A 25,556-nucleotide genomic window follows, 5' to 3' on the forward strand; every position below is an offset into this window, starting at 1 on the left:
TTCATCCGTTAACACTGAATGTCACTGGAAGATTTTGTCTTAATTATTAATAGTGTAATATGCTGTAAACTCATTCAGTCTGTCCAACAAGTGCAATCTATTTTTGAACGAAATACACGTACACAACTTTACCATCAGTTTCTGCATTTTTCAGTGCTCTCCGAGATTTCCATGCGCCCAAGAACCCTGTATGAAGGAACCTCTCACATGGCACATAGTTTTTTCTGGTTGAACACCAAGAAAGCGAATTTGCTAATGGGAGCGTAAGCAGCGTCTCCTTTTGCAGTGTATGATGATGTGGCATAGGAGGGAGGCGATGAAAATAAAATAATGTGTTTTTCATTCCCTAAAACAAAACTTTACAGCATTCTGCTAATTATAGGACATTGGAAATAATCATCAAAACCAGTTTCATTAGGTTAACCCTGAATTTTCTTTTTGAAATTCTAATTAATAAGGGTGACGATTAAGAAGAAATGAGCCAAGTTAAAAGGTGTTTATACTACCGACGTATGTGGTTGATATTGTACTTTGAAACAAGAGTTTCTCTCTAAAATTACACAATAAAAGTTTCTCAAAAAATGAATGCGTTTTAAGTAACAGGATTTTAAGGTTTTATTTTGCGGGAGAACCAAAAACAAGGGACAACATGAGATTTCAGGTTTGAAGAATGCACGATAGTTCGTGATTTCATGCTCTGAGAAAAAAGAAAGTACATCTAGAAAGAATGCACTCTTACATGACTGAAATAGTATTCCTTAGGTATAATACAATTGGCTTCAATCTCTGATGTTTAGGGTACAATTTCATTATCCAAAAACATAAAGTTATAGATTGTTCTATATTTTTGTAATTATGAACATTCTATGTCATTCTGAGCACACGCTCCATATAACTTCGTACTTTTTTACCTTTGGAGTAACTTAATTATCGTTAACTGCAAGTTCGTTTCAAAACAATTCTTACACGTAACATTGTAAGTGCAGCTCTTAAGATTAACCATCTTTATACTGTCCTAGCTGGTGGTTTGAATTACGCGTTATACATTGGTAGAACAATGTACAGACATTTATTTGTATGCTTAAGTACAGGAATGTCATGAATTCGTTAGAAATCATCACTAACGTGTCTGATGTCATGTTGCGTGGACCGTGCACTTTTGCAAAATCCAGTTGAAAGATCTGGCAACTGCAAACTTGCATCAAGTGTCTTTTGTCGAGCTGTCACCTTGAGTGGCGTACGTCGCGCCCGAGACGTAACGTCATGGGTTACGCACAATGAGCGTGTTTAGAGGATATAAAAGGTACAGCTTCCACTAAGTTGCAGGGAGAAGCTAGACTTAGGCTTTGGGAAACCGGTCATCTTCTAAATTAGAGATGTCGGGACTGAGCCTTAAATTGTGGACCGTAGCGTTCTTTTCTTTCTGCTTGGCCGAGAAAGGTGCTTGATAATCAGCTTTTAAGTTACTTCAAGAATAAAACACACATATATATATATATATATACATGCTACTTTTTACTTAATCTGAACGTTTACCTTGCAGAGCATGGGATCGTGTACCCCAGGATGCTTGAAAGCAGAGCAGCAACCGGAGAGAGGGTGCTCAAAATCAACGATGACCTGACGTTGACGCTGCAGAAGAGTAAGGTCTTCGCTGACGACTTTCTCTTCAGTACGACCGATGGAAATGAACCTATTGATTACTACGTGAGTATGCGTTTGTTAGAACGGCGAGTTGGGCTAGTTGGTTGTACATATCACTGTATTGCTAAAGCAATACAGTGATATGTGACTGTGTCAAGGCAGAAAATAAAGCTGAATCAAAATGACAGCTGGTGCCCAGAAGATAGAAAATGAAGCTATGTCTCATTATTCTTATGAACTTATATTTTAACCATTATTTTAGCTGCAATATTCTATGTAGAATTTATTTCTTTAAATTACAAAGACAGACAGATATTCTAAAAAATAGTGTTTGCTGAATGCCGCAATCCTCCTAAGGGACACTTCATTTTTGATATAAATGTTATAATTCTTTAGCTGGAAATCTGGTCACAACATTAAGATGCTTGTTGGTGCCTGTAATGTTGCAACCTCAAATCAATGGAAGTCGCAAATTAAATCTGAATTCTTGGAATGACGTATCTGTTCTCTTTAGCGTAGAGCTTCCGGCCTATACCTAAATCTTTACATTGATTTCAAGCTGTTCGCATCCATAAAACGAAAATTTTATTTACCAACTTAATAGACTGAATTATTACTTCACGTGTAAATCAGGCTCAACATATACGGAAGACACTCATCCGCAACGCCGAGAGTGCACCATCTTCGACTCTACTAATTGGGAAATAGTAAATTTCGCGTTTAAATTAACCACTAAGTGAGACGGTTCACTTCAAATTCAAACAAAATGTACATACTTCAGCGTAATGAGTAGTGAACCCTTTAGAACCACGCATACGCGTTGACGCACATCCCCCCCCCCCCCCCCTTCAAATTATGCGTCATTGTGAAATTACGCGCTGCGTGCTCGCAAAACCAATCAGTGAGATTTAGAGCGAGAGCACGGCAAATAGACAGAAAAATATTTTTACTGGAAAATTTAGGCACCAATGTGACTAGCATGTTCATTGAAGCACGATCGTCATGCTCGCTCTGTCGGATGGCAACCTCATTTGTGCATTTTTTTTTGCTTTGACATTGGCAGACCTTTTTGCACAACACTGTGCTAAATTTGCCGAGTACTCTGAAAAAACTTGGTGCAAGGAAATTCCTATGATGCATAATGTTTGCTGATAAAATAGTTGTATAACCACAATCTCGCTTTTATAAAAAAAAAAAAAAAAAAAAAACATTTTGGGGCATTGCATGTGAAAAGTCGTACTTACATAAAGTCCATGAGCGCAGCATAAGATGGTGTTTATCATAGTTTAGCACATTAGTTTCGATTACTTGGCTACACTTGTGTAACTCTGCTGGTCGTACCGCACTTTGCTCTTTTTTTGTCGGCCAAATCAAAATTCTTTTATCTACGCTATCGTTGCATTGATCCGTAAATATGTTGACATTGGAGTCTGACAAAAGTGAAACACAAAAAATCTGATAACTGTAACTGTGTTGTGTGTATGTTTATAAAGCCTAAAATTAGTGTGCCTCAATTGCCTGTGCAATAGAGCCGCTAGCCTGGTTTCTTCAACGTACACCAGACAGTAGTGATACAGGACCACACGCCACACGATGCTCATCCAGATCGTAATGTGCATGGGTGGGGTTTGAACCCAGAGTCCACGGGTTCTGTAGCGCGAGCTTTGGCCCCCTGCTTTGAGCTGGTGTGAGCTAGCACACTCGGTCACCGATCCCCCTTAACAATTCAACAAAAATATTTTATGTGTAAGCCACCACCTTCTAAAGAATACACTTATTAACACAGTGTACTTGAGAGGCATGTTGCGAGACTCATATCGACTTTGGGCTTTCATAATTAACATGATTTTAATTACGCAGTATTATCTAAAATAAATATAAGTGGCTGCATAAACAAATTATTCGTTTAATTTAGAAATCTTTTTGGGAATTAGATATCAGTCAAAATGTGCCTTCGACTTACGTAAAGAGTATATATTTCGCCACTTTTAGATCAAAGCCGAAGATGCTGAACGTGACATCTATCACGACGCAACTCACATGGCGTCAGTAAGAGTAAAGGACGATGATGGTGTGGAAGTGGTGAGTAATAAAAGTTATACTATTGAATGATATTTAAATACTTAACACAGCTCAATAGATTTTGCCAGTGTTCAACAAAACGAAGTCGACCAACGGAGTGCAGGCCTTTAACATATACAGTGACTCTGCAATGTCTAAAGCAACTAAATGGCGAAACTATATAGTTACTATACTAGCTGTATGCGCCCGAGTATCTCTGCATGGTACTGAAGCGGGGCATATATGAAGTTACTCTAGCAAGGCTGCGCGCTCGGTTTTCCATTTCGTTTCGCAGTTTCTATTCCACATGTTAAACATACCCTGCCGTAATAGGTCACAATTTGTGCCCAGTAATTTTTTATAATGGTCGGACAGGACGCCTACTTCTTTCTACTTGTCCTGCGGTAAATAAATATGTTCCTACCAACCTACTATACCTGCGGTGGCCGAAACTACATGATAAAATTTATGTAGTCGCGGCTCGTTTATTTTTACTTAAATTACGTTTTATTTGTGTTAAATCACTTACCTCTCATTTAGGTAACGCCGCAGTCAACAGTCGAACAAAGCCATTCATAAGTAAGGACATAGCTTGCAACGCGCCTCCAATGGGTGTACGTGTTTAGCCTCCTATACCGCCCATGAAACAAAACTATTCCTGAAGCGGAGACAAAAGGCATGTAAGAAGCCGAAATGCCATGCTGCCGGAATACGAGAATCTGGCTGATGGTTGGTCAAGTTACATCAGAAAGAACGGGCAAACGCGAGTGTCAGTGTCGTCGCGGCGTCCCGACTCCTGGCTGCTCAAGCTTCTGTGGACCAAGAAGCTGGAGATCGACATACAACAGAACAGATGTCTGCTGCATCCACATATTTTGCTTCGCCACCGCCAGAGTCACAGCAGGGAACAGCATGATACTTCTATGGCGTAATCAGATCTAAATCGAAAAACGAGTTTTCATTTAACCACGCAAGTCGGAAACACGTTTGAGACAGTATAAAAGTGCAAATAAGTGCTGAAAATTTACAGAGAAAACATCGAGAAATCAACTTACCTCGTAAGAAAAGGAAAACATGTTTTGTGAAATCCACGCCTCCACTTTGCATGTGATGCATGCGCAGAGAGAAGTGCCGCCGACGGATGGCGTACGCCGCGTCGAGGCCGATTCGTTTTTGTTTGCGAGATCGTCTGCTATCCCGAATTGGCAGGTGCTCCCTCGACGCTGTGCACGCCATCTGTCGGAAGCATCTCTGTTCTCGCGAATCGTCTGCGAAGCGGCGGCGCAGATTGCCCAGAACAGGTATTTTTAACGACGTAATTTTTTTACGTGTTTTTTGTACTGTACACTTTCCCCAGCTGCTTGCACCTCTGCAGTAAATTTTTGCGCAATACGCTGAGAAACCTATTTTTAAGGGCCGTTTAAATTTAAAAGCGTTAGTTTGCATGCTGTAGATTCACACTTGCCGGTCGAAGTAGAGACGTGATAACTTTTAGGTCGCAGACCGATAGGCGCTCTGCAGGACATATTCTACCCTCTGGTATGACTGGCGTGGCCGATACCACCTCGATGCGCCGTTGATCCAATCAACGGAGCCTCGGAGTACAGCGTTCTAGAAGGGGTGTAGTGGCAAATGCGGCGCGCTCTACGTGAGGCCTTCGAAGCGAATGCCGCTGTGTGGCGTTGGCGTAGTTTTCCGAGCGGTACCGCTAGCAAGATGGGGCTATAGCTACTTGGTCGCGGTCCTATCTCGTGATGCTTTTTATGACAGCACACCTTTTAATGAGCTCTGCGTTCTTTAGACTGAATGAAAAAAGTGTTTCTGACGCTTGGAAGGTGCCATACGGTGGCGATGTGTTTTTTGGTGTTCAACAAGACGCAAATGCCAAGCTTTAAACTTCACACGGCTATGCCGCTACAACGAAAACAACTTACATATAAGCGAACGTTCAATCCCCTCAGCCTCCATCCGAATGTAGCTCTAATGGTCCAGATGAAATACCTAGTTTCAGAACTGGGCGTTATAGGAGTTATAAGTAGTTTCCGGAAAGTTTCAATAAAAAAAATGAAAGGCGTTTACAACTCTCTGTAATGCCGAATTAAAGCACAGCTCTTGAGGACGAGGAGGGGAGGGTACGGAGGAGAGGGTATGCTGCCCTCGCCCTCCGTCCTCTCCCCTCCTCCAACTCCGCCTCCCCTCCCATTTAGCGGGAAATTTTCGCTACATTTCCAGCCAAATTCAGCGGGAAAAATTCCCTGTTAAATTTACCGGCGAAATTGTTCAGCTAACATTAGCGGGAAATTATTTCCAACAAATTTATCGGGAAAATTCTTCCGATAAGGTTGGTGGGGTAATTTTTCATCTAAATTTAGCGGGGAACTTTTTACGCTAAATTTATCAGTGAAATTTTGCGCCAAATTTAGTGGGGAATTTTTTCCACTATATCTAGGGGGAAAATTTTCCGCTAAATTTAGCGGGAAATTTATTTCGATAAATTTGAATAAAAATCACATGCAGGAAGGAATCCTTGGAGAGAGGCTTCGTGTTAAACCTTTGCCGGCAATGGCCCGCACCAGCGATGGCCTCAGACCGCATATGTTGTACGAAGTCGACGCACACGAAAACGAGCGACAACATGATTATGGTGAGTTTAGTGGCGGATGCATTGCTTAATTATAAACAAGGCTAATAGAAGAATGGAGGGATACGACTGAACCCATCTAACCGGACAGCGACTTGCTCCACCTAGCCGGGGATTTTATTTCGAACAATGACTAATCTCGGATTTAAAGGAACACTTTGATAGCCTGCTGACAGTGACAATTGGCGGAGGTGGGCATACTGATACCACAACATTAGTGCGCTTTTCTGTCACAATAAAAATCGACAAATATTTAATTCATTTTCAGACAGTTTCTAATACTGTGTTAGGAAAAGATCATTATTAACGTTTAAATGTGAATTATCTCACAACAAAACTTCATATTCAAAAATCGTCCTGCTCTAAAGTTCCTTGGCCAATACTTCTAGACTCATACAAAAGATGAAATAAAAGCAAGCCAGAGCATATAATTTCTTTTTATACATGAGCGCATTGAGGTGCACAATAATTAGCGTCTAGTGGGTAAGCACCCAAGGGTAGGTCCATTCAAATGAGATCATTTGCATTATTAAGGCAAGAGAAGCAGAGTGGAGAACGGAACTACCAATGCTCGCCGTTTGATTCAACAGTGCACCACAGCAGTGAAAAGGTGTAGTGAAAAGCGATCAGAACCAAACATGTGCGACAACGTAACGAATGCTGTCGTTTGTGAATTTTTGTCAACGTTTTTATTATTTTTTTTAATGCAAGGAATGTCGACAATACCCTTTGTGACAACGTTTCGATGCATGTCAAAGGTTGTATAATTTACTTTTGGCGGAGTTTGGACTTGAGAACATAAATACCAGAACCTTAAGATATACCTTTGAACAAAATTTATATAACAAAAAAAAAAAGAATACTTTTTTTTATTTTTTTTATTTTGAGAAAATAATATTGTTTTACAGGTTCACCGAATACAACAAATACCCCCGTCGAAAGAAGAGCTGGAAGCACAGAACCCCAGAGTACGTTTAACTCCCAAGTCATGATCGTTTTATTTATCGTATTAACGATATCTCTAGTATTCTCATATGTTGTTCACTGTGTACTAGTTCCTAATGGAACGATTTATGTACCCCCCTATGTAATACCCTCTCACGAGGGCCTTTAGGGGTAATATGAAAAAATAAATAAATAAATAAATATCTATAGAGGCAATTATATTTTTAAGTTAAGTAAAACTGACCTTTGAACATTGCCATTAACTTATTTAGGCCATTGTAAATGAATGTATACCTACATTTTGTATGTCATTTTCAATATACCTATGCGGAAGTTATTAATGACCGGTCAAAGTCTACTTTATAGCATAATACTGCACTCTCGATGACGTTTCAAGGAGGTGTTTTTCATTTTGTGTTTCCTGCATTGTTAAACAGTGTACAGGATACCAACGGAAATCTATCCCGAAGTTCACCTTGTGGTGGATAGTGCCTTTGCCAAAGAATTTAAGTTTGATGTGTACGAAGTTACACGTTACTTCGCAGTACTTACAAATGCGGTAAGTGTTACAGCATGAAATGCTTTTAAACTCCCAAACTTGTGTCCGTCCGTCCGTCCGTTCACGCATCTCCCGCTAAATCTAGCAAACGAAACAAAATTACTGTTTAGTTAATATGGTGTCAATAGATGTGACGTGGCCGTAATATCCCGAGAGATAGCCCACCTAAAAACAAGAACAAATCGCGAGAAAATTTAGAGTCGGCTAACTTTCGTTGTAGGATAAAGGAAAGATGAAAAAAAAAAGATATTTTTAGGTCATGTTTTCTTTCCAAGCTTGTTTTTTGTGAGGGGGAAACGAAGCAAAGATGACTGTACTTCCAAGTCACCGAAGTTCGCTTATATCCCGCCATAGCTCACTAGCCGCATTTACGCCGAGGCCATCATTGACCGTAACACCGCTATGTCTAGAACTGGGCAATCTTTCGGGGGTGGGCATCCTTCGAGATATAATGGCAATTAAATTTCTCCGCCAAAGTCGGCGAGGAATTAATGTTGCGTGGCCTGACGTCTCGCGTCCTAGAGACCAACTCACTTTGCACGCTACATTTAAAGGAAAATCAATCTCACATGACCTGGCGTCAGGTACCCTATAGATAAATGCTATATTTCCGCCGAATTGAGCCTAAATATTATATATTTACGAGCGTGACTTGACGTCTCCTGCCCTCTACACCAGTTCAGTTCCTTCGCTAAATTTCACTTGACCAAGACACCTTAGGTTTCCTCGCTAAATTTAACGGTGAAACGAACATCATGTGATGTGACGACACGTGTTACATCCAAGACAATTTCTCCACAAATGTTAGCAGGAAAAAATACGCCTTATCACCTATACAGCAATTGAGTTTCCCCCTTTATGTACCAGGGAAATAAATAATAAATGTTTGTCTTCACTCCCCGAAAAAATGATTTATTATATTCTACATAAGTTTATCGCACCTTATATACTGCATTTCCCGCATTGTAAGATTTGGATGATAAACGTCCCCTTTATTTTTTGATGTCCTCTTATCTTGTTTGGGTACTTAGATACATACGCAAGCATCCTTTTAAGAGCGTATTATCTCTTTTTTAATATTCGTTCTGATTAGCATACACCAAAAAGCGAACAAGTCACAACTATGACCAAACAACGATGTTAATAAAATTTTAATATCTACAGGAAACGATCGCTCTCAGAGTATGACTGAACTAATAAAACGTCGTACGAAGCTCTGTAGATCGAAACTAAGAGCTTGTGATGCACAGACAGTTATGCTTCTAATGTACCGAAATTTAAAAAAAACACGACCTTCAACGAAGAGTAACAAAAAAGGGCAGTCTTGGCCATTTCATAAAAAAAAACAAAGACAACAGAGCGAGCAATGTCTAATGCACTAAAGTGCTTCAATTTTTTCCTGTTTAGGGTGATGTCATATTTTTGTAGTACACGATGGCGACATCACAAGCTCTCGGGTAAAATAAATATAGCCGCTAATGAAATGCCGTCGTAGCACTGTCAATGCCACGAGCTCGTGCAGGGAGACGCGTACTCACGCGCTCCAGAACTAAGTATCAAAAGCCTGTAGAACAAAATGGTCAGATGCCAATACCCTATGCAAGGAGCACGTGAAGGCATCCAATCCCGCCCAAATTTTAAAGCAATGTTTTTTTAATGAAACTCCCCGCCACCAAAATCCCAGAATTTTCCCCGTCCGTCTCTCATTGCATTTCTCCGCTAAATTCAGCAGGGAATTTGACATCACGTATTTTGTATGTCCATTCAGTTTTTCCGCTAAACTTGGGGGTGAAATGAACGTCTCATGACATTTACAGTTACACCAACTCAGTTTCACCACTAACTTCAGCCGAGAAGTTGATGTCAAGTGACATAGAGAGCTCATTTGACGTCGCACCGTCACGTAGAAGGGAGGGGGGCTCCCTTCTACGCATTTTCTCTTCCCTCCCCCTCATTTATTCCTTCCTTTCCTTAGGCCTCTTTCCCCCCTCCCTTGCCATCTAATTTATCTTACCTCCTGTCCCTCTTCTCCCGATCACTTTAAGCTCTTCACCCTCTCCCCCCTCTCCCTTTTCCCTCTCTACCTTCCTCCTTTTTTCTCCCTTTTTCGCCCTCCCTCTCCCTCCCCCCTTTTGTGCCCTCTTATGGGGCGACCAACACGAGTGAGACACATCCCACCTAGGGAGCCTTCATGTGCGCTTTCCTAGGCTGATGCCTCCCTTTGTAGTACCACTCGCCGGCAAACCAGCAGCCATTTTGGTTCTCGGCGATAATCCGCGGGGCTTATAACCCTCCCGGAAACAAGTACCTTATCTCACAAGTTCCGAGCAGCGTTGTGGAACCCACGGAGGGGGGGTTAGCATTTTCCCCCTCGGATGGGAGGACCGCTGGACACAAAGGCCACTTTCCGGCGCACGGGGAAACAATGAGAGGAACAAAATGGCGGTGGAAGAGGGGTGGGAAAGGGAAACAGGCAGTTGGCATCAGTCTATGCGAAGCGTGCATCAAGGCACCCTAATCCCACCAACATTGATAATGTGTATTTTATCTTCATTACATTTTACAGAACGTCCAATACAGGCAACTTATTCAATGGGTTCTTTACTTATATAAGCATCTGTTTCAGTGCCGTCTGAATACGTTTGAACAATTGCTCCTTAAGTACTGCATTTCATGTATTATTGAACTTTCAATATAAACATCACGGCTAATCGTTTGCCTCTCTTTTAGGCTAATCTTAGGTATGCAAGCTTCCAGTCTCCAAAGGTACAGCTTAGGATCATTGGCATAACAATGAACAAACGTGTAAGTTCTGTTTACGTTATAATGCATAGGTGGATATTCTAATATTGTTTAGGCTCTTTGAGCACAATTGTACTAATTGGTATTCCGGTTATATTTGTTTCTGAAACAGCCAGCAGACGAGCCATACATTCACAATATACGGGGATATGAGCAGTACCGGAATATTTTGTTTAAGGAAACACTGGAAGATTTCAACACTCAGATGAAGTCCAAAAGCTTTTATACTACTGCCGATATCGTGTTTCTCGTGACAGCGTGAGTACGAAGATAGTTATACATCTTAGTGCATGTCATAACTGCCAAAAAGGCATATCAGTTTCGTCGATGTACATTTTAGGGAAGTGCAACATTTCCACCTCTAAAACACAATATTATACGAAAATTGATTAGTCTCAACTACCAATATTTAAGTATTTTTCTTACAAACCTCGTTACGCTATAACTACAATGGGAGCAGTAGTTTGCACGTTATGCTCTTCGTGGTGGTGGGAAGTCAGCTGTGATAAACTTCTCGAACTACGCCCAAGAGTCTCCTACTTATTTGTTTTTATATAGTTCTTTTTTTTAACTTGTTGCTTTACAGCACAGCCTCCTCCCCTGTTTGAGAAAAAAATATTTCCCCAATCTCATAAAGTTTTATTTTATTACATTATCAGTTTTTCTATTACGCATAACTTTTTAAACAAGCCGTTTTTCTTTGGTATTGAAACAAGTATAACAGTAAATATCTGAAGAAAACAAAAACGTAAATGTTGAAAGATAGGACAGGAAGTGTATTTTCTCAAATTGAATATATGTAAGAAGTAGGAGTGTGTAAATAGTTGTTCGAATCGCATAGCGCAGCGTCATTCCTAGCTTCTGCACCGCTGAAAGAACCGGTCATCTTGGCTTCCCCTGCATTGTCAAGGCTATGAATGACGCAGCGCTATTCGATTCGAACCACTACTCCCACAATCTTAGTACTAAATTGTTACTTCCCGTGAAGGACTACATACGCATCATAAGAGGTAAAAAGAAAGTAGCAAATTTTTATGACAAAAAGTATTAGCTTATCTAAAAATTACGAAAGAGAGCACCGGCTACATCAGACTCGAATGAGCGCGCAAATAAATACAAAATATTTTTAATTTTCAGAAAAAATATGTCCGAATGGGTTGGTAGAACACTACAGTCATGGACTGGAGGTGGGTCTTATTTCATAAGGAACAACATTTATAGACTGCGTCTTCTAGACAAGTGACTCAGTCTTCAGTTATTATTATTTTTAATAGAAATGCTTTCGTACATACGTCAAGTTATATTGTCATTGGATTTTCGCCCAGATTGAACAAGTTTGCTGAATTCAATTTGTTACCTAGCAAAATATTAAACCATGTTTTATCATATCACATGGAAGTTGTTAGGTTTAAAAAATAATTTAAATATTATTTATTATTGAGTGCAAAATAATAGACGGAAAGTTAAAGCGGCCCCGATGCCTGCTTTTAACTTTTTCATTCACAGATTTTAAAGAAACATCGCATCAATTACCTCAAGTTGTGTGAAATTTTTCATAGGAAGTAAAAGTCAAGTAGTTAAAACTCTGTGCGTGTGCACTGATTATAAATGGTATAACGTTTTCGTATTTCTATTATACTATATTAAGACGTATGAGAATAACATCGCTTATTTTGTCAATCCGTTGTTTCATTTGTTTACACGTTTAAGAATATTATCATCGCTTGAATATACCTGTAACGGAGAAATTTTTACAATTTTCGTCAATAACTACAATGCACTGAACGTTCATTAAATGAAGTGAAAATGCTTAAAGTATACTGCTGAAATTAATTCTATGGAGCAATACCGGCCGCTCTTTCAATGCATTACAAAAATACACCTGTAAGCAGTCTAGCTGACTAAAAAATTGCTAGATAGATAGATAGATAGATAGCTATATTTATTGATTGATTAATTAAGTGATTGATTGATTTCTAGGGTACGCTTATGTAGGAGCAGCATGTTCCCAATGGAAAGTAGGAATGTGTGAAGACCGGCCGACAAGCTACTACGGAGCTTACGTTTTCGCCCATGAGCTGGCGCATAAGTAAGCATCAGTTTTCAATTTAATGTGTTTTCTAACTATTTTTAATCACTTTATAATTGTTACCTATAGTAAAATAAGCTATAAATAGTCAACTTATAAGAGCAAGCAGATAATTCAAAATTTAAAGTAAGCCAATGTTATTAGCCCGAACCTGCTTGTATATAAAACATTATATTGAAAACCTGAGACTGGGGCAGGAAGAGAACACAACAGAAGGTAGTAAAAGAGGAGGCAACGTCTCAAACTCAGCTGCAATCATGTTCAACTTACACCAGCTCGCCTGTACTCGGATTATTTTTTCTGCTTGTATACTTTTTCTTATGGCACCTCTCAATTCGCACACTTTCTCGGCCCAGGCTTGGGCCAGATTGCAGCGAGCTAGAGCCAACTTGGCTCAAGCCTTGCCCAGATAATTTTGTTTTCTCTGGCTAATCGTGATATTTGAAAACCAGACACAGAAATTAAAGTTATCTATTTTCGTGTGTATATCTTTACATTGGTGAAATATTAATGCAACGATCATTTTTAAATTGTAATGAAACAACCAAGCCAATATTCCAAAAAGTGGTACCAAGTTATTAAAAGATAATAAAATATATGTTGAAAATCTACTTAACTATAGTTGAAAAGATTATAAAAGGACCGAAAAGATCAATTAGTAGGACGCGGGACTAAATATTCTGCTAAAAAAAGCTGCGGCAAGATGACAACATATTCTACTTGCATGCTATACCTCATGCGGAAGAGGCATGCTAAACATGTACTGAATGTCCGGCGTCGTACTGCATTGAGCGCGACGTAACAGCGCGATTGCTTTCCATCGTTGTTGGATTACGGCAGCGGGAACTAATTTTATTATCCGTTTGAGAATTATGGAGCGTTCTCGTATGATCATAATAATTGCTAGCGGATTTTGGTGTAGAGTGTTTTGATTGCTGTGTGTGTATATGAGCCTGGTACATGTTATCAGCACAAGAACAAGACAAGTGTCACACGTAGTTCATATGTTGAACGAAGTAGTTCTTACAAAATCTTTTCTCGGAAAACCAGTGTTTCAGTCACTTTGATAAAATACAATATGCGTTATCTCAGATGCATATAGAGCTATCCTGAAATTATATCCTAAAGCGGAAAATTAGTTACACTGCGCGAATGGCCAAATGTTTTTTTACAACGAAGCTTGGGACGGAAACAAGTCAATGCGTCTTTATGCAGCAAGTTTTGCTCTAAGTGTTTTTCACGTTTACTACGCTGACCGGTAGAATCTGAATGCGCTTCGTTGTAGGCACGCATTCGGCTCGATGAACTCTTTTATTACTGGTAGTCACCGGGGTCAATGCCCCGTTGCTTAAAGTTAGTGACAATGTGGCGCCACATGTGAAAAGTATACAAATATAGACACCTTAAAAATTATAAGGTTGCAGCAACAAGAGCTTGAAAAAAAAAAAAAAAACAGGACCCACTCCCTGTTACTAAAAACATATAATTTAGGAAATTCACTTTTAGCTTTTGAACTGGATGTTCCGAAGTTTTTGCTGTGGTTCTTTTGCGATAAAAAACAAACTGCTCAGTAAAAACGACATATTAGGTGCAGTTTGATCACCTGCATTATCCTCAAAGGTAACAACAATACTTGTTTCGCTCTAATTAAATACACTAAAGCGCCCAATCAGAAGTTAAAAGTGTAGTTTAAACATTTCACGAAGAACGGGAAATTCACAGGCCATTTCCTTTGCCCTTGTTCGTTACCAAGTATAAGGACCCAGCCATAATATTTTCTGTCCTGAAAGTATTTTGGCTGGGTTTTTCGTAACGCACTGACAAAAGGGAAGCCTGGACAAAAGCGTGGCTGCAAGGCTCGACACTAATTGGTTAACGGGTGGGAGAGGAGACCTTCGGTACTCGGCGTTGATTGGTTAACGTGGAGGTCATGCGACCAGAGGGGTAGGTGAGGTCCTACAGGCTCGACAATCTATGCACACAAAAGGAGAAGAGCTCAAGACTATTGAAAGTTCTGGATGATCGGCAGGATTATCAGTCCGACTAGCGGCAGTAACGTTTGATTCTAGGACCACTTATCAAGTGTACACATAGTACATACAGTCTCCTGCAATATGAACGACCCACTGGGACCGCATACCCAAGACGGTGGCGGCGAAGGCGCGGCGCGTACTCTCGGAGATACCATTCAACACCAAAGGGGAGGACTCACTCGAGGCTCAGCTAAAGCGCAACACGCGCTTATCAGTTTCCGTTTACCTGCGAAGAGCAGTTCGTCAGCGTCATTACGCGGCTATTTTCTACTAACGCTATAATTTCTGCCTGAAAAAGACCGGTCTGAGCCAAGGCGTCGATTTTGACTCTGGTAAAGCGCGACATCCATGTCATTCTTCTAACCAATGAATGCGCTCTTGAACGAATTTTACCTTTTAAATAAACTCAGGTGTAATATTTATGATTGTTTATTTCGTAGTTCCTTTTCTGACATTCGACAGCAGAAACAACTGATAATAAATAGTGATGACTAACTTGTTTCAAGCATTTGGGATGTTATCTCAGGCTGACGCCGATGAAGCACGCTCTTCCGCTAAACAGACCCGACCACCCGCCGTCGTCTCGGCCACGCACTCCCAGTGGGTCTTTTATATTACAGGAAACTGTACGTGTTAACCTATCTGATGAAGAGAACCGTAAACGTAGGCGTCTGGCGTCTGTAAACTCGGAGTATTGCTGAACGCTTGTGATGCTAGAAAGTCTCACGTACGCAACACAATTGCGTAGCCATTTGTTTTACTTTACTGTTTTATCGTAACTTCTGTCACCCTTACATCCAAAGTTATATCAAGGGATTTAAACTAAGAAAAAGGAAGCGTGAAACATCCTGCAGGCTTGATATACTATATATGAACAAAAGAAAATCTCATTGAATGGCTCCTTGAAGAGACTAAATTTTTGTTTAAGTAGCCGTACAGTAAGGCACGAAGGAAATTAATTTATTTATTAAAAATTCCATATCCGACAAAAAAAACAGCATACATCTGCGCAAGCGTACAGCATCCTCACTTCGTTGATGTGCCTATCGCACGCTTTGAACTTGCGATCTTCAAACCGAAAGTTTAAAAACATTATGATAATTAAAATGTAAACTCACCTTTTTAATCTTGAACTTTTTCACTCAGTTGTTTGTTCCGTGCCCCCCACTGTTCCGCCGCAGTAAACTGTCAGCGTGCAGTACTTATTGTTTTGTATTGTGAAACCCACCTGCTGCAGTTTGGGTTGTCAACACGACGGAGATGGTGCCAACAGCTGGGTGAAAGGGCACATCGGATCTGCGGACTGCCCATGGAATGACGGATACCTTATGAGCTACAAGATGCAAGACGAGCGCCAGTATAAGTTTTCGCCCTGCTGCCAGAGAGAAGTCAGGAACCTGTACAAGTAAGCATTTAACCAATTTCCCATGGAACAAAAAGTATTTTTTTTTTCTCCAGTTTTGTTTTGTACGCGTCATGTAAGAGTAACATTATGCATTTCCTTAAAAAAAAATAAAAGTTGAGATAAAAACACGGTTCCTTCCGGATTACGTTGTCCACAGCTGGGGAGGTAAAGGCGCAGATGTAGCCGTGTTCATTACACACTTAATTTTACAAAAAATTCCTGCATTAGCTTTTTATTCTTTTGTTTTATGTAGCCCATTTCAAACAGAGTTTTGTAGTCCGTCCCTTAAAGGGTAACTGCACAGAAAAAAAGTTTTTTTTTAAGCAGCCTACTTGGGTCAAGCATGTCAAAAAACAAATTTTCCGTGAGAAAAAAAACTTTACAGCAATATTTATTGTGTGAGACCGATTTTAGTTTGCGGCTATTTCGTCCGTTTTAAATCGCGCGCCACGAATTTGGTATTCCGTGACGTTGAATACCAATAGGCTGCTATACTTCTCATTGGCGAAGAGTTTGATTGACAGCTTAGGTCTTGGTTGTTAAACCTTTGTTATATGTTGCAATTTTCTTTTGAAAGGCATATTTTTACTTTTAAAGAATAACCCATGCGATGAGAGTATTAATCTTTACAAAATGTTTACAAGACGGGCACTTCCGTTTGGATTCATACAAAAACAAACAAAAGCTTCGCCATTCTTTCATGGCCGCCGAAGTCTCTGCTCCCGCCTGTCTCGCCTACCTCGACTAATCGTTTCGCCAAAATGATCAGTGTTTCGTGCTGACCCAGGTGCTTGAATGAGACTTCTTGAAGTGAAGTAGTGTGTGTTTAGCAGCTGTCGCAGGTGTTAGTGATAGGAAGCGACGCGGGGTTTTACTTTCATAGCGCGGTTCTTTCGTTTTCCTCTTTGCTGGCTTAGCGTGCTTTTTTGTTTGTTTGTTTGCTTGCGCGTGCAAATACCGACTTTTCGGAGATGTCAGATGAGTGATCCAGACAGCGAGCCTTCTAGCAGCCATTTCGCCCCGAAAGGAATGCTGTTGGCTGAAGGCAATCGGGCGTTCGCGTAGCGACAAACCTGCCCAGTTACGTTGTCATATCGCTCTGGATGCCGTCGAGATTCGCCCCGAGTGCACCTAACGTCCGCGAGTAGACACGACATAAAAAAGCACTATGTTCACTACGTAAAAAGTGGTCTCAGTTCATGCATCTGTAGGCAGGTACGAAATCGTGCCCAAATTTATTCCCACCGCACGATGCAACACGTCGCTGTGCAAACGCAGTCCAACACGAAGCATAAAAACGGCAGATTTAGGACAACAATTTGGAGTCCAATGTTCAATTAAAACGACGTAATTTTGTTGAAAACGCCCGCAGCTTTTTACTCACGGTATGCGTCGGGAAACTTCCACATTTTGAAACAGAACGAGGCAGATTTACTTTTAAAAACGCTCGCTGCGTCCTCCCGGACCAGTTTGACTGGATCAGGTGACGACGACGGGACTGAACTGATTGAACGTCAACCCCACAACAACCAATTTGAGCTCCGTGTTAGCACCGCATTACACACACCACGAACGTTTCAGCTCTTTGTAGCATCGCCGTGTTGCACCAAACAGAACGAGATCACCGAAACCGACGCAGCGCTGTCATGAACCTTGGCTTGTGGTTGCGCACTCGTGGATTCTGTGACTCCCTTCGCTTTCAAAGCACGCATGACGATTACGAATGATACTTTTCATCTTCCGGGAACATCACAGGGGCACTTCTCCCGTTCACTTCTTCGCTACATGTACTCGCAAACCGCGTCAAACCAAAACAATACCGCCGCCGTGCGTTGTTGCCAGATCTTACCGGAAGTCGAGACGCTGCGTCATTCAACTCCGCAACGCAAGGAGAGTGAGGGGCGGGGCGCACTCCTCTTCCACGGGGGTCGAGAGAGCGGGAATTTGAAATGTGGAGAGGTTCTGACTCCGACTAAATTACGTCCTGTAGCGTAAATATTGATAAAAAGAAAATATTTTTTTTTCGCGGAACATTTGTTTTCTGACATGCTTGTCCCAATCAGGCTGTTTAAACAAATACTTTTTTTTTTCTTTGCAGTTACCTTTAAAGCGGTCCAGATATCTAAAAAACAAATTCTATTTCGAGTTACACCGTGGTGGAATTTTCCAATCACGGCAGTCGAAAGCCGAAAATAACTCTTGAAAAGCGGGTTAAAACCGGAAATGGTTTCAGTGCCGAAAATACATCCGAGTGTATCGCGTAAGTTACTCTGAACACGTGAGCAGGTGATTTGGACCAATCCCAAATCCGCTCACGGCCTGCTCACACGAGCCAATTAAAACATTGAAAGTCATCGCTTGCGGCTCTGATACACGGCAACTGGCGCTTCTTTTCTTTTAAAATTTTATACACACGAGAGAGATATCTCTGGGCTTTCGAAAAACTTTGGTGTAATCCCAAATCGGCTCACTGGAGCAGGCCCCGAGCCGATTTTGGATTGGGCTAATGCTTTTGGTCACGTGTTCACAGCAACTTGCACCGTCTCAAGACGTCGCGTTCTAACGCGTCTCTTGCAGCGAAATTTAATTCCGCTTCTGTCACGCTTTTTTCTAGGTATGGTGCTTTTACACCCGAAAATTGGCAAGCTGATCCGTGCCGGCGACGATAGGAATAGAAGGCAGTTGGCGAATTGGACTCGGCGCTGGCTCGCAATCTGGATATGGGTCTCAAATTGATTCAGATTTTGCGCCGGCGACGAGCAAATTTTGCCACCCGTCTTGAAAATACGCTCGCCGCCGGCACAGATCCGTCCGCGAATACGCAAGTTTAAACGCACTATTAGTTTCAATATCCTGCTGCCGTGATTGCCACGAACCTTTGCAATTCAATAACTCTAGGTGGAATATACATATATATTTGTATATTTCTCTACTGCTTTAGCTTTAGTAAACGACGGGCTGCCAATCTCTAATTGAATGAAACATGTTAATTAAAGGGGAATGCTGGCTGAAAAGTTAATTAATTACCTTTTGTTATTTAAGTGTCTAATGAACACTTCGCATTTGCGTCCGTACGTCCACCGCCGTGGACAAGGTAATCCCGAAGGAATCGTGTTTTCCTTTAAAGTTCCTTTTTCTCAATATTGACACTCTTATGCCCGATTCCCACTGCAGCGACAAACGAAAAACAAAAACAAACGACAGCGACAAGCCTCAGACAGATGGAGCATGCTCGCGATGGTACCTTTTGCAGGCGTTTAGTCATTCGGTGCTCGTGAAGTAAGCACGAGTGATTGCAAACCTGCCAAAGATACCCTCGCGTGCATGATGCTCGTGTTTGAGCATAGCCTCCTTTGTTCTAGAAAGCCTGTCAAATCGCTAATGACTCTGGTTTGAGGATTGTCGCTGTCGTTTGTTTCTGTTTGTCGCTCTAGAGAGATTTGGGCATTACGTGGAACATCCTGTATATCAGTGATTTTTGACTACTGATGTTTTCTGTATCACATTATCACATATGAATCCTCAGGCGTGACGAAAGGATCCATCCACCAGGGAGGGGGGTATTAAACGATTACAGGGGCAGATGTGGAAAATTAATTGCATGCAAACCAACTTTTAAAATTTGAAACAAAGTATAATCAATTCTACTCCCTTGGCGCACATGAATTGGTCTATTTAGCGTTGTGGAACAGCCAGCATAAATTTTAAAATGTTCTTTGGATTGGCTTGACCGATGGCCAAGGGCTTTGGGGTCCGCGGAAGTCCTTCATGGACCACACAGTGCCCGCGAAACCTTATTTAGAAACCACTGCTGTCTACATTATAATGCTAATATTTTCCTTCTACATTTTCCGTCTTACAAAATGCATTATAGCACAACATGCGGTCGCTTTGTTCTCAGCAAGGCAACTTTATGAATACTTGAAGCAGTGTCGACAAAAAAAGTAGCTTGTAATCGATAAATGTTCCTTTTATGAACTTTTTGTGTAAACATTTTCGTGAATATATTCTCACCTTATATGACAGAAAAAAAAACAAAAAAAACAGGGCCTTGTTATGATTCAGTGAACCCCATGAGGTTACTTTAAATGCGGTGTAGTGAATGATGTAAGAAATCTACGAAACTTTTATAGAAACTAATAATTTAAAACTATAAATATCCTCAAAATATCCTTAAAATATGGTTATATTTTTGCTAACGTGTATGTCAAGGAACTTTTTGTACACTTGTGTTTTCAGTCGTAAAATATAAATAAACTAAACGACCGAAACTTGGAGGTCGAACAGGATTCCGAAAATCGCGTTGCAGTAATAAAAAAATCATGTTATTATATTGTTGTTTTTTCACTTACCGGCGGTAAATAACACAGTTACACATACAATATTTGTTCGAAGCTGTCTACAAAATCAACACTACAGTCAGGGTCAACCAGGTAATCCGAAGCGTTCCACCAGGTTGCCCGCGTGTTAAATCGTCTCTCGCCATTTTACACCGGGATGTGGCCAAGTGCAATAGACCTATTGATAAATTACCAAAGCATCAAGGAGAATGCAGGGATTGGTGTCTTACGCGCCGCACGTGCTGGCCTCAGCCAGTAGTAACTTTTCTAAAGCAAATGCCTAAAACAGATTGCATCTTGCACGCACGTTCGTCAACACTTTATTTTAGTTATTTATTTTGAATCCTTTATACGGGGAAGGCGTGCGCGTGTGGCGCGTGGAACACCTATTCCTACATTCTTCTCGAAGCTGGGGTAATTTAGATATAGGTCTATAAACCACACGACAGGTGCTCCGACGCTGAATAAAGGACGATTCAGCGTATGCGCGAGGCGCTTGTGAATCACGGCATATGTCGATAACAGTGTGGAGATGTCTACATGCTGTTGAACCAGTGCGTTGTGTCACTCTCCGAGGCGAGTAGCAGCAAGGGCAATTCTATAAGAGAAGAAGAAACTTTATTGGTTAGCCTTCGTTGTTGACTAAACCATAATGGTGATACTGATAGAATATTCTTTCTTTAAACCTCAAAGCTTTTTATTTGAAGTTTTCGTTCTTGCACTGTTGAACTTGTGATTTGTATACGCAAGTGCATTTACGTATATTTAAGTGCTTTTGTGAGCTAGATCAGTATGACGTTTTGCATTTGTTTTATTAAAGTCGGAAATATCCTGTTTATTTTTTCTTTTTTCAGGCGTCCGGAATTCAAATGCCTCACTGAACGAAAAGCGAAAAAAACAATAAAGCGCTCATCTAAGCTACCTGGTGTGATGACATCATTAAGCAACTATTGCCAGTGGGTGTATATGTACGAGAAAGGCATGCACGCGGACAAGGTAAGTGAACTGGCTTGAACACCATATCGCTGGACATGTCATTCAGCACTCTTTGTAAAACCTTGACGTCATAAGGAAGCTATAGTTGAGAAAACGGTGTGCTGCATCTTATAGTGAAGTATACATACACAATCTAATAAAGTTAAAAAAAAACAATGCACATACATACATATGGTTATGCAGTCCTATTGAACGAGATTAGCTATAAATAAAGCGTATATGCGCATGCGTCATATTGAACATAGCGGCAGCACCACAGCGTGAGGATAAAGGCTTGCTTTTGTTTATAAGTATATAAAGTAACCAAGCCGGTTTGACTTTTAACCCCCCCCCCCCCTTCCCCCCAAACAGGTATTAACGCAAAGAATCAAAAGTCCGAGAGATTGGAACTAAAATCGAGACTGGCGTATTGCCTTGCAAATTAGATGGCTTAAAATGTTCCCTTCCTTCGGAGCGGCGCGATTTCCCGCCAAACATGCTTCAGGTCGTGGAAAAGCGTTTTAGTTGTTCACTAACGAAATATATGATCTATATATATAAAAAAAAACAATTACTTGCCTTAATTTTTTTTTTTTTTTGCTTTTAGTTTCGCTTTACATGAAAATTCCTCTTTCTAGTAAATGTGTTTTTTTTTAAATGCACTTAAAATGGCATTGAGAGTTGCATTACTTAGTCAAGTTTTTTTTCGCTTTTAATTTCAAAATACTTCGCATATTGTCTGATTACAAATATTCTGCTCTAATTCCACATAGGCATACGGCGTCAGGGACTGCAAGGTAAGATGCACCGCAAAAACAACCTATTGGACACTCGGTGTAGTCGACGGTACACCTTGCGGAAATAAAAAGGCGAGTGAAGGTTTTCTAGATTATGGGTATTGTATTGTAGGTAATATAATATTGAAATGAGTTCCTAAGAACGCAGTGGCTACCTAAGTACTCTTATGGGTACCCCTTTCTCTCAAATACTTCGTCAGACCCTGAAGTACAACGTTCTTAGCCATCTTTTAGCAAATTTGAGTCACCCATTGATGCATAACCTAGAGCCAAATACGCTAAAATATGGTTTGTCATGTGTACATGGTTCGTTTGCTTGTTTATTGTTTCAGTGATCAGAGTTGAGACGTGGGTTTCTGGGTTTATAATTGAGAAAGAAGTGGTCCCTCAAGGTCAAAATGTTTGAGTACCCCTGCAAGAGATTATAACGTCGTAACCGTCTCTGCTAAGACGTGCTTTCAGGTTCCACCATAAATAACAGGTTGAAATTCAAACATCATTTTGGTTAATTGATATACACGAACCCTTCTAAGTAAATACCTTTAGGTACTTTGGAAATATTTTTCTTTGGCACGGCGTCCACGAGTTAAAATTTTTTTATAAAGTAGATTTATAATTAAATAATATTTTTATTTCCCCTAGGAGCAGTTAAGGGTATGCATGCACTTTTATTTTGACCGAATGGGCCGCCGAAAAGACGTTTCGCTAAAAGATTAAAACAAACGTAAAAATTTGTCTTGCGAGCTCATGAAATCGCGTACAGTACAAAATTGCTCTATGTAAGGGACTTATTCATGTGTTTTTGTTAGTTAGGAAAGTTTTTAAACTCTTGAAAAAAGATCCTAGCATTAGTATACAACACAAATTCGGAAGACGTTTTACTAAAAAAATACAAGATTGCGGATATATATATAACAAAGAGAACTATTTATCTCGTTGAATAATATTTGTTTCAAGGTTTCCAACACGGACTGCAATTTTGTGCCTTTTAATTCCTCACTCATTTTAGCGTTCTACGCGTCATGTTATGTTTTTTTATATTACAAATTTATGACTGTTTGCAGGAGTGTACAGAACTGATCAACGAATCTAGAATACTTATTATTTCCGCGTTTAACGAGAAAAGCAAACTTGTTCAGAATTTTGTACACTTACACAAGCGTCAATTTTATTGTAATTTATATATCAACAAATATTGGCTGTACAATATTCTACTCTTAAAAAAGGCTTAATTCCTAAACCTTGAATTGAAGAACAGATTTACTTTTCCACTTTTTGTCTTTGTATATGTGCTACTAATGAATAGGGTTAATGTCTGTCAAACCCCGCTATATATTATACTAAAACAATATTTTCACTTCATTACAGGCCTGCATTCTTGGGAAATGCAGGAACGAAATCAAAATAAGCACGAAGGACTAAGAGATTGATATTACCAAATTATTCTGCATATTCTAGCCACAAGTCTTGGTGTTGAAGTGGCAGCTGAAATAAATAAAAAAAAATCTAATATGCGTGATAGAAAAAGCAGCAAACAATAAAACTTCTTGAAAATTCTTGAAAAAATAATATTCTTGCAAAACTAAAAGGTGTGATTTCATTATCAAAATACATGCATAAATATTCGGAAACAACATTAGACACTGTAGCACACCAGGGTATTAAAAAAGTACTTGATACACTTAATATCATAAAGAGTGTTTTTTTACTGTTTTTTTTTATCGAATACAGATTTTTTAAAAAGCGGTGAAAGTCCCACAAATATGTCCTGTGCAAGTGAGTTATACGGCCAGGCGTGCATTATGTTCAAGACAGAATATGCCACTAAAAGATGATGAATTAACGAAAATGCACTAATTGCTTTTTAATAGGACGTTTTAGAGCACACGTTTATATACAGATATCAACGTGTGCTCTAAAAATACAGATATAAAAGAAAAGCCACAAAAATATCAAAAAGAAAAGTAACACAAATATGGTCCGTGCAAGTGAATTATACGGCCAGGCGCGCATTATGTTAAAGGAAGAGTGCAACTAAAAGATGATGAATTAATGAAAATTCACTGATTGCTTCTTAATAGGACGTTTTAAGGCACACGTTTATACTGAGAAAACATGGTAATCAATGTTGAGTGCTAGCCCAGTGTATAGACATCCCTGATAGAACACTCATTTGGAGTCAATCATTTTCTGCTTTTATTCTAGAAACATGTCGATGTCGATACCTGAAGAAAACGTGCTATTCTCTCAGGTTGGGTATACCCTTCTTGGAGGCCAGACGTTCATGTGTTAATGACGAAGTTTGCATCACTATTTTGCATCACAGCGGGCCGGGGCTCACTGCAGTTGGTGCTCCGCGACAAGTTAATTTGCTGCACAAATATCATGTAAACAAGGTTTTTTTCTTATTTCGTACTAATTAAAAAAAAAAAAACGTTGAACAATATCTATTTGAGACGCAAGCAAATAATCTTAAAGTGACGCAGTTATTTGGCCATGAAATGACTCTACAGACGTGTCAGTAATGTCCATGTTAGTAGCTGGTTTATTCGCACGGAAAGCAAAATAAAACTGAAGATGTGATTCGGACCTGTCATGATAATGGCAGAGTCGTAAATTGTGACATTCAGGACAAGGGAGTCTCAGCTGTCTTCTCTTCTGTGTACTACAGAAAAGTTCTGCATCGGCTTCACCGGTGAGCTTTAGGTATTGTGACAGAAGAAGTGACATGGTCCTAACATGCGCCAAAAAAAAAAACAAAAAAAAACGGTTATTCGTGACTAGCTACACGGCTCTACGCTGATCGTTTCCCGGATCGTAGGATTTTCCGACATGCAAAGTTTACGAGCGGCTTCACAAAGTTTTGGAAGACATTTTTGTACATAACAGGATTCACAGAAGACCGTTGTCGAAAGGGAAAATTTTGAAATTTACGTCCTTGCCTACATGGAAGTCCACTCACACGCCAGCAGCCTAGAGATTATGCGTGAGCCCAGCAGCAGCGCCATTTCTATATGGAATGTACTGCGGGAACCATAACCGGCATCCGTACCATGTGTGTTCACACCACGACCTGATTCAAGTGGACTTTGATAAACGACTTGAGTTCGGCGACGGGGCTCTAATTAAAGCGAATAAGAACAAGTACTTCTTCAACAAAGTAATTTGAAACGATGATCAAAAATTTAGCCGCGATCGGGCTGTGAGCCTTCACAATGCGCATTACTGGTTACACCGGAACCTGATTAGTTAAAGGACACTGACA

The 25,556-nt window shown here is 40.2% G+C and overlaps 1 protein-coding gene across 1 annotated transcript; it reads left to right on the forward strand.

Annotated features, from left to right (window-relative positions):
* The first annotated feature begins 1,376 nt into the window (after nt 1–1,376).
* On the forward strand, nt 1,377–23,842 carry LOC115311977 (venom metalloproteinase antarease-like TtrivMP_A). The gene is made up of 14 exons (XM_040217125.1): nt 1,377–1,440; nt 1,544–1,707; nt 3,637–3,726; nt 6,223–6,349; nt 7,255–7,314; nt 7,729–7,850; nt 10,581–10,655; nt 10,765–10,910; nt 11,790–11,839; nt 12,633–12,741; nt 16,012–16,179; nt 21,374–21,515; nt 22,268–22,363; nt 23,660–23,842. The coding sequence occupies exons 1-14, from the start codon at nt 1,377–1,379 to the stop codon at nt 23,711–23,713; spliced, it is 1,467 nt and encodes a 488-aa protein (XP_040073059.1). The 3' UTR covers nt 23,714–23,842.
* The last annotated feature ends 1,714 nt before the right edge of the window (nt 23,843–25,556 follow it).

This window comes from Ixodes scapularis, unplaced genomic scaffold (assembly GCF_016920785.2).
Source record: "Ixodes scapularis isolate PalLabHiFi unplaced genomic scaffold, ASM1692078v2 PGA_scaffold4__175_contigs__length_147842914, whole genome shotgun sequence".
Taxonomy (NCBI): Eukaryota; Metazoa; Arthropoda; class Arachnida; order Ixodida; family Ixodidae; genus Ixodes; species Ixodes scapularis.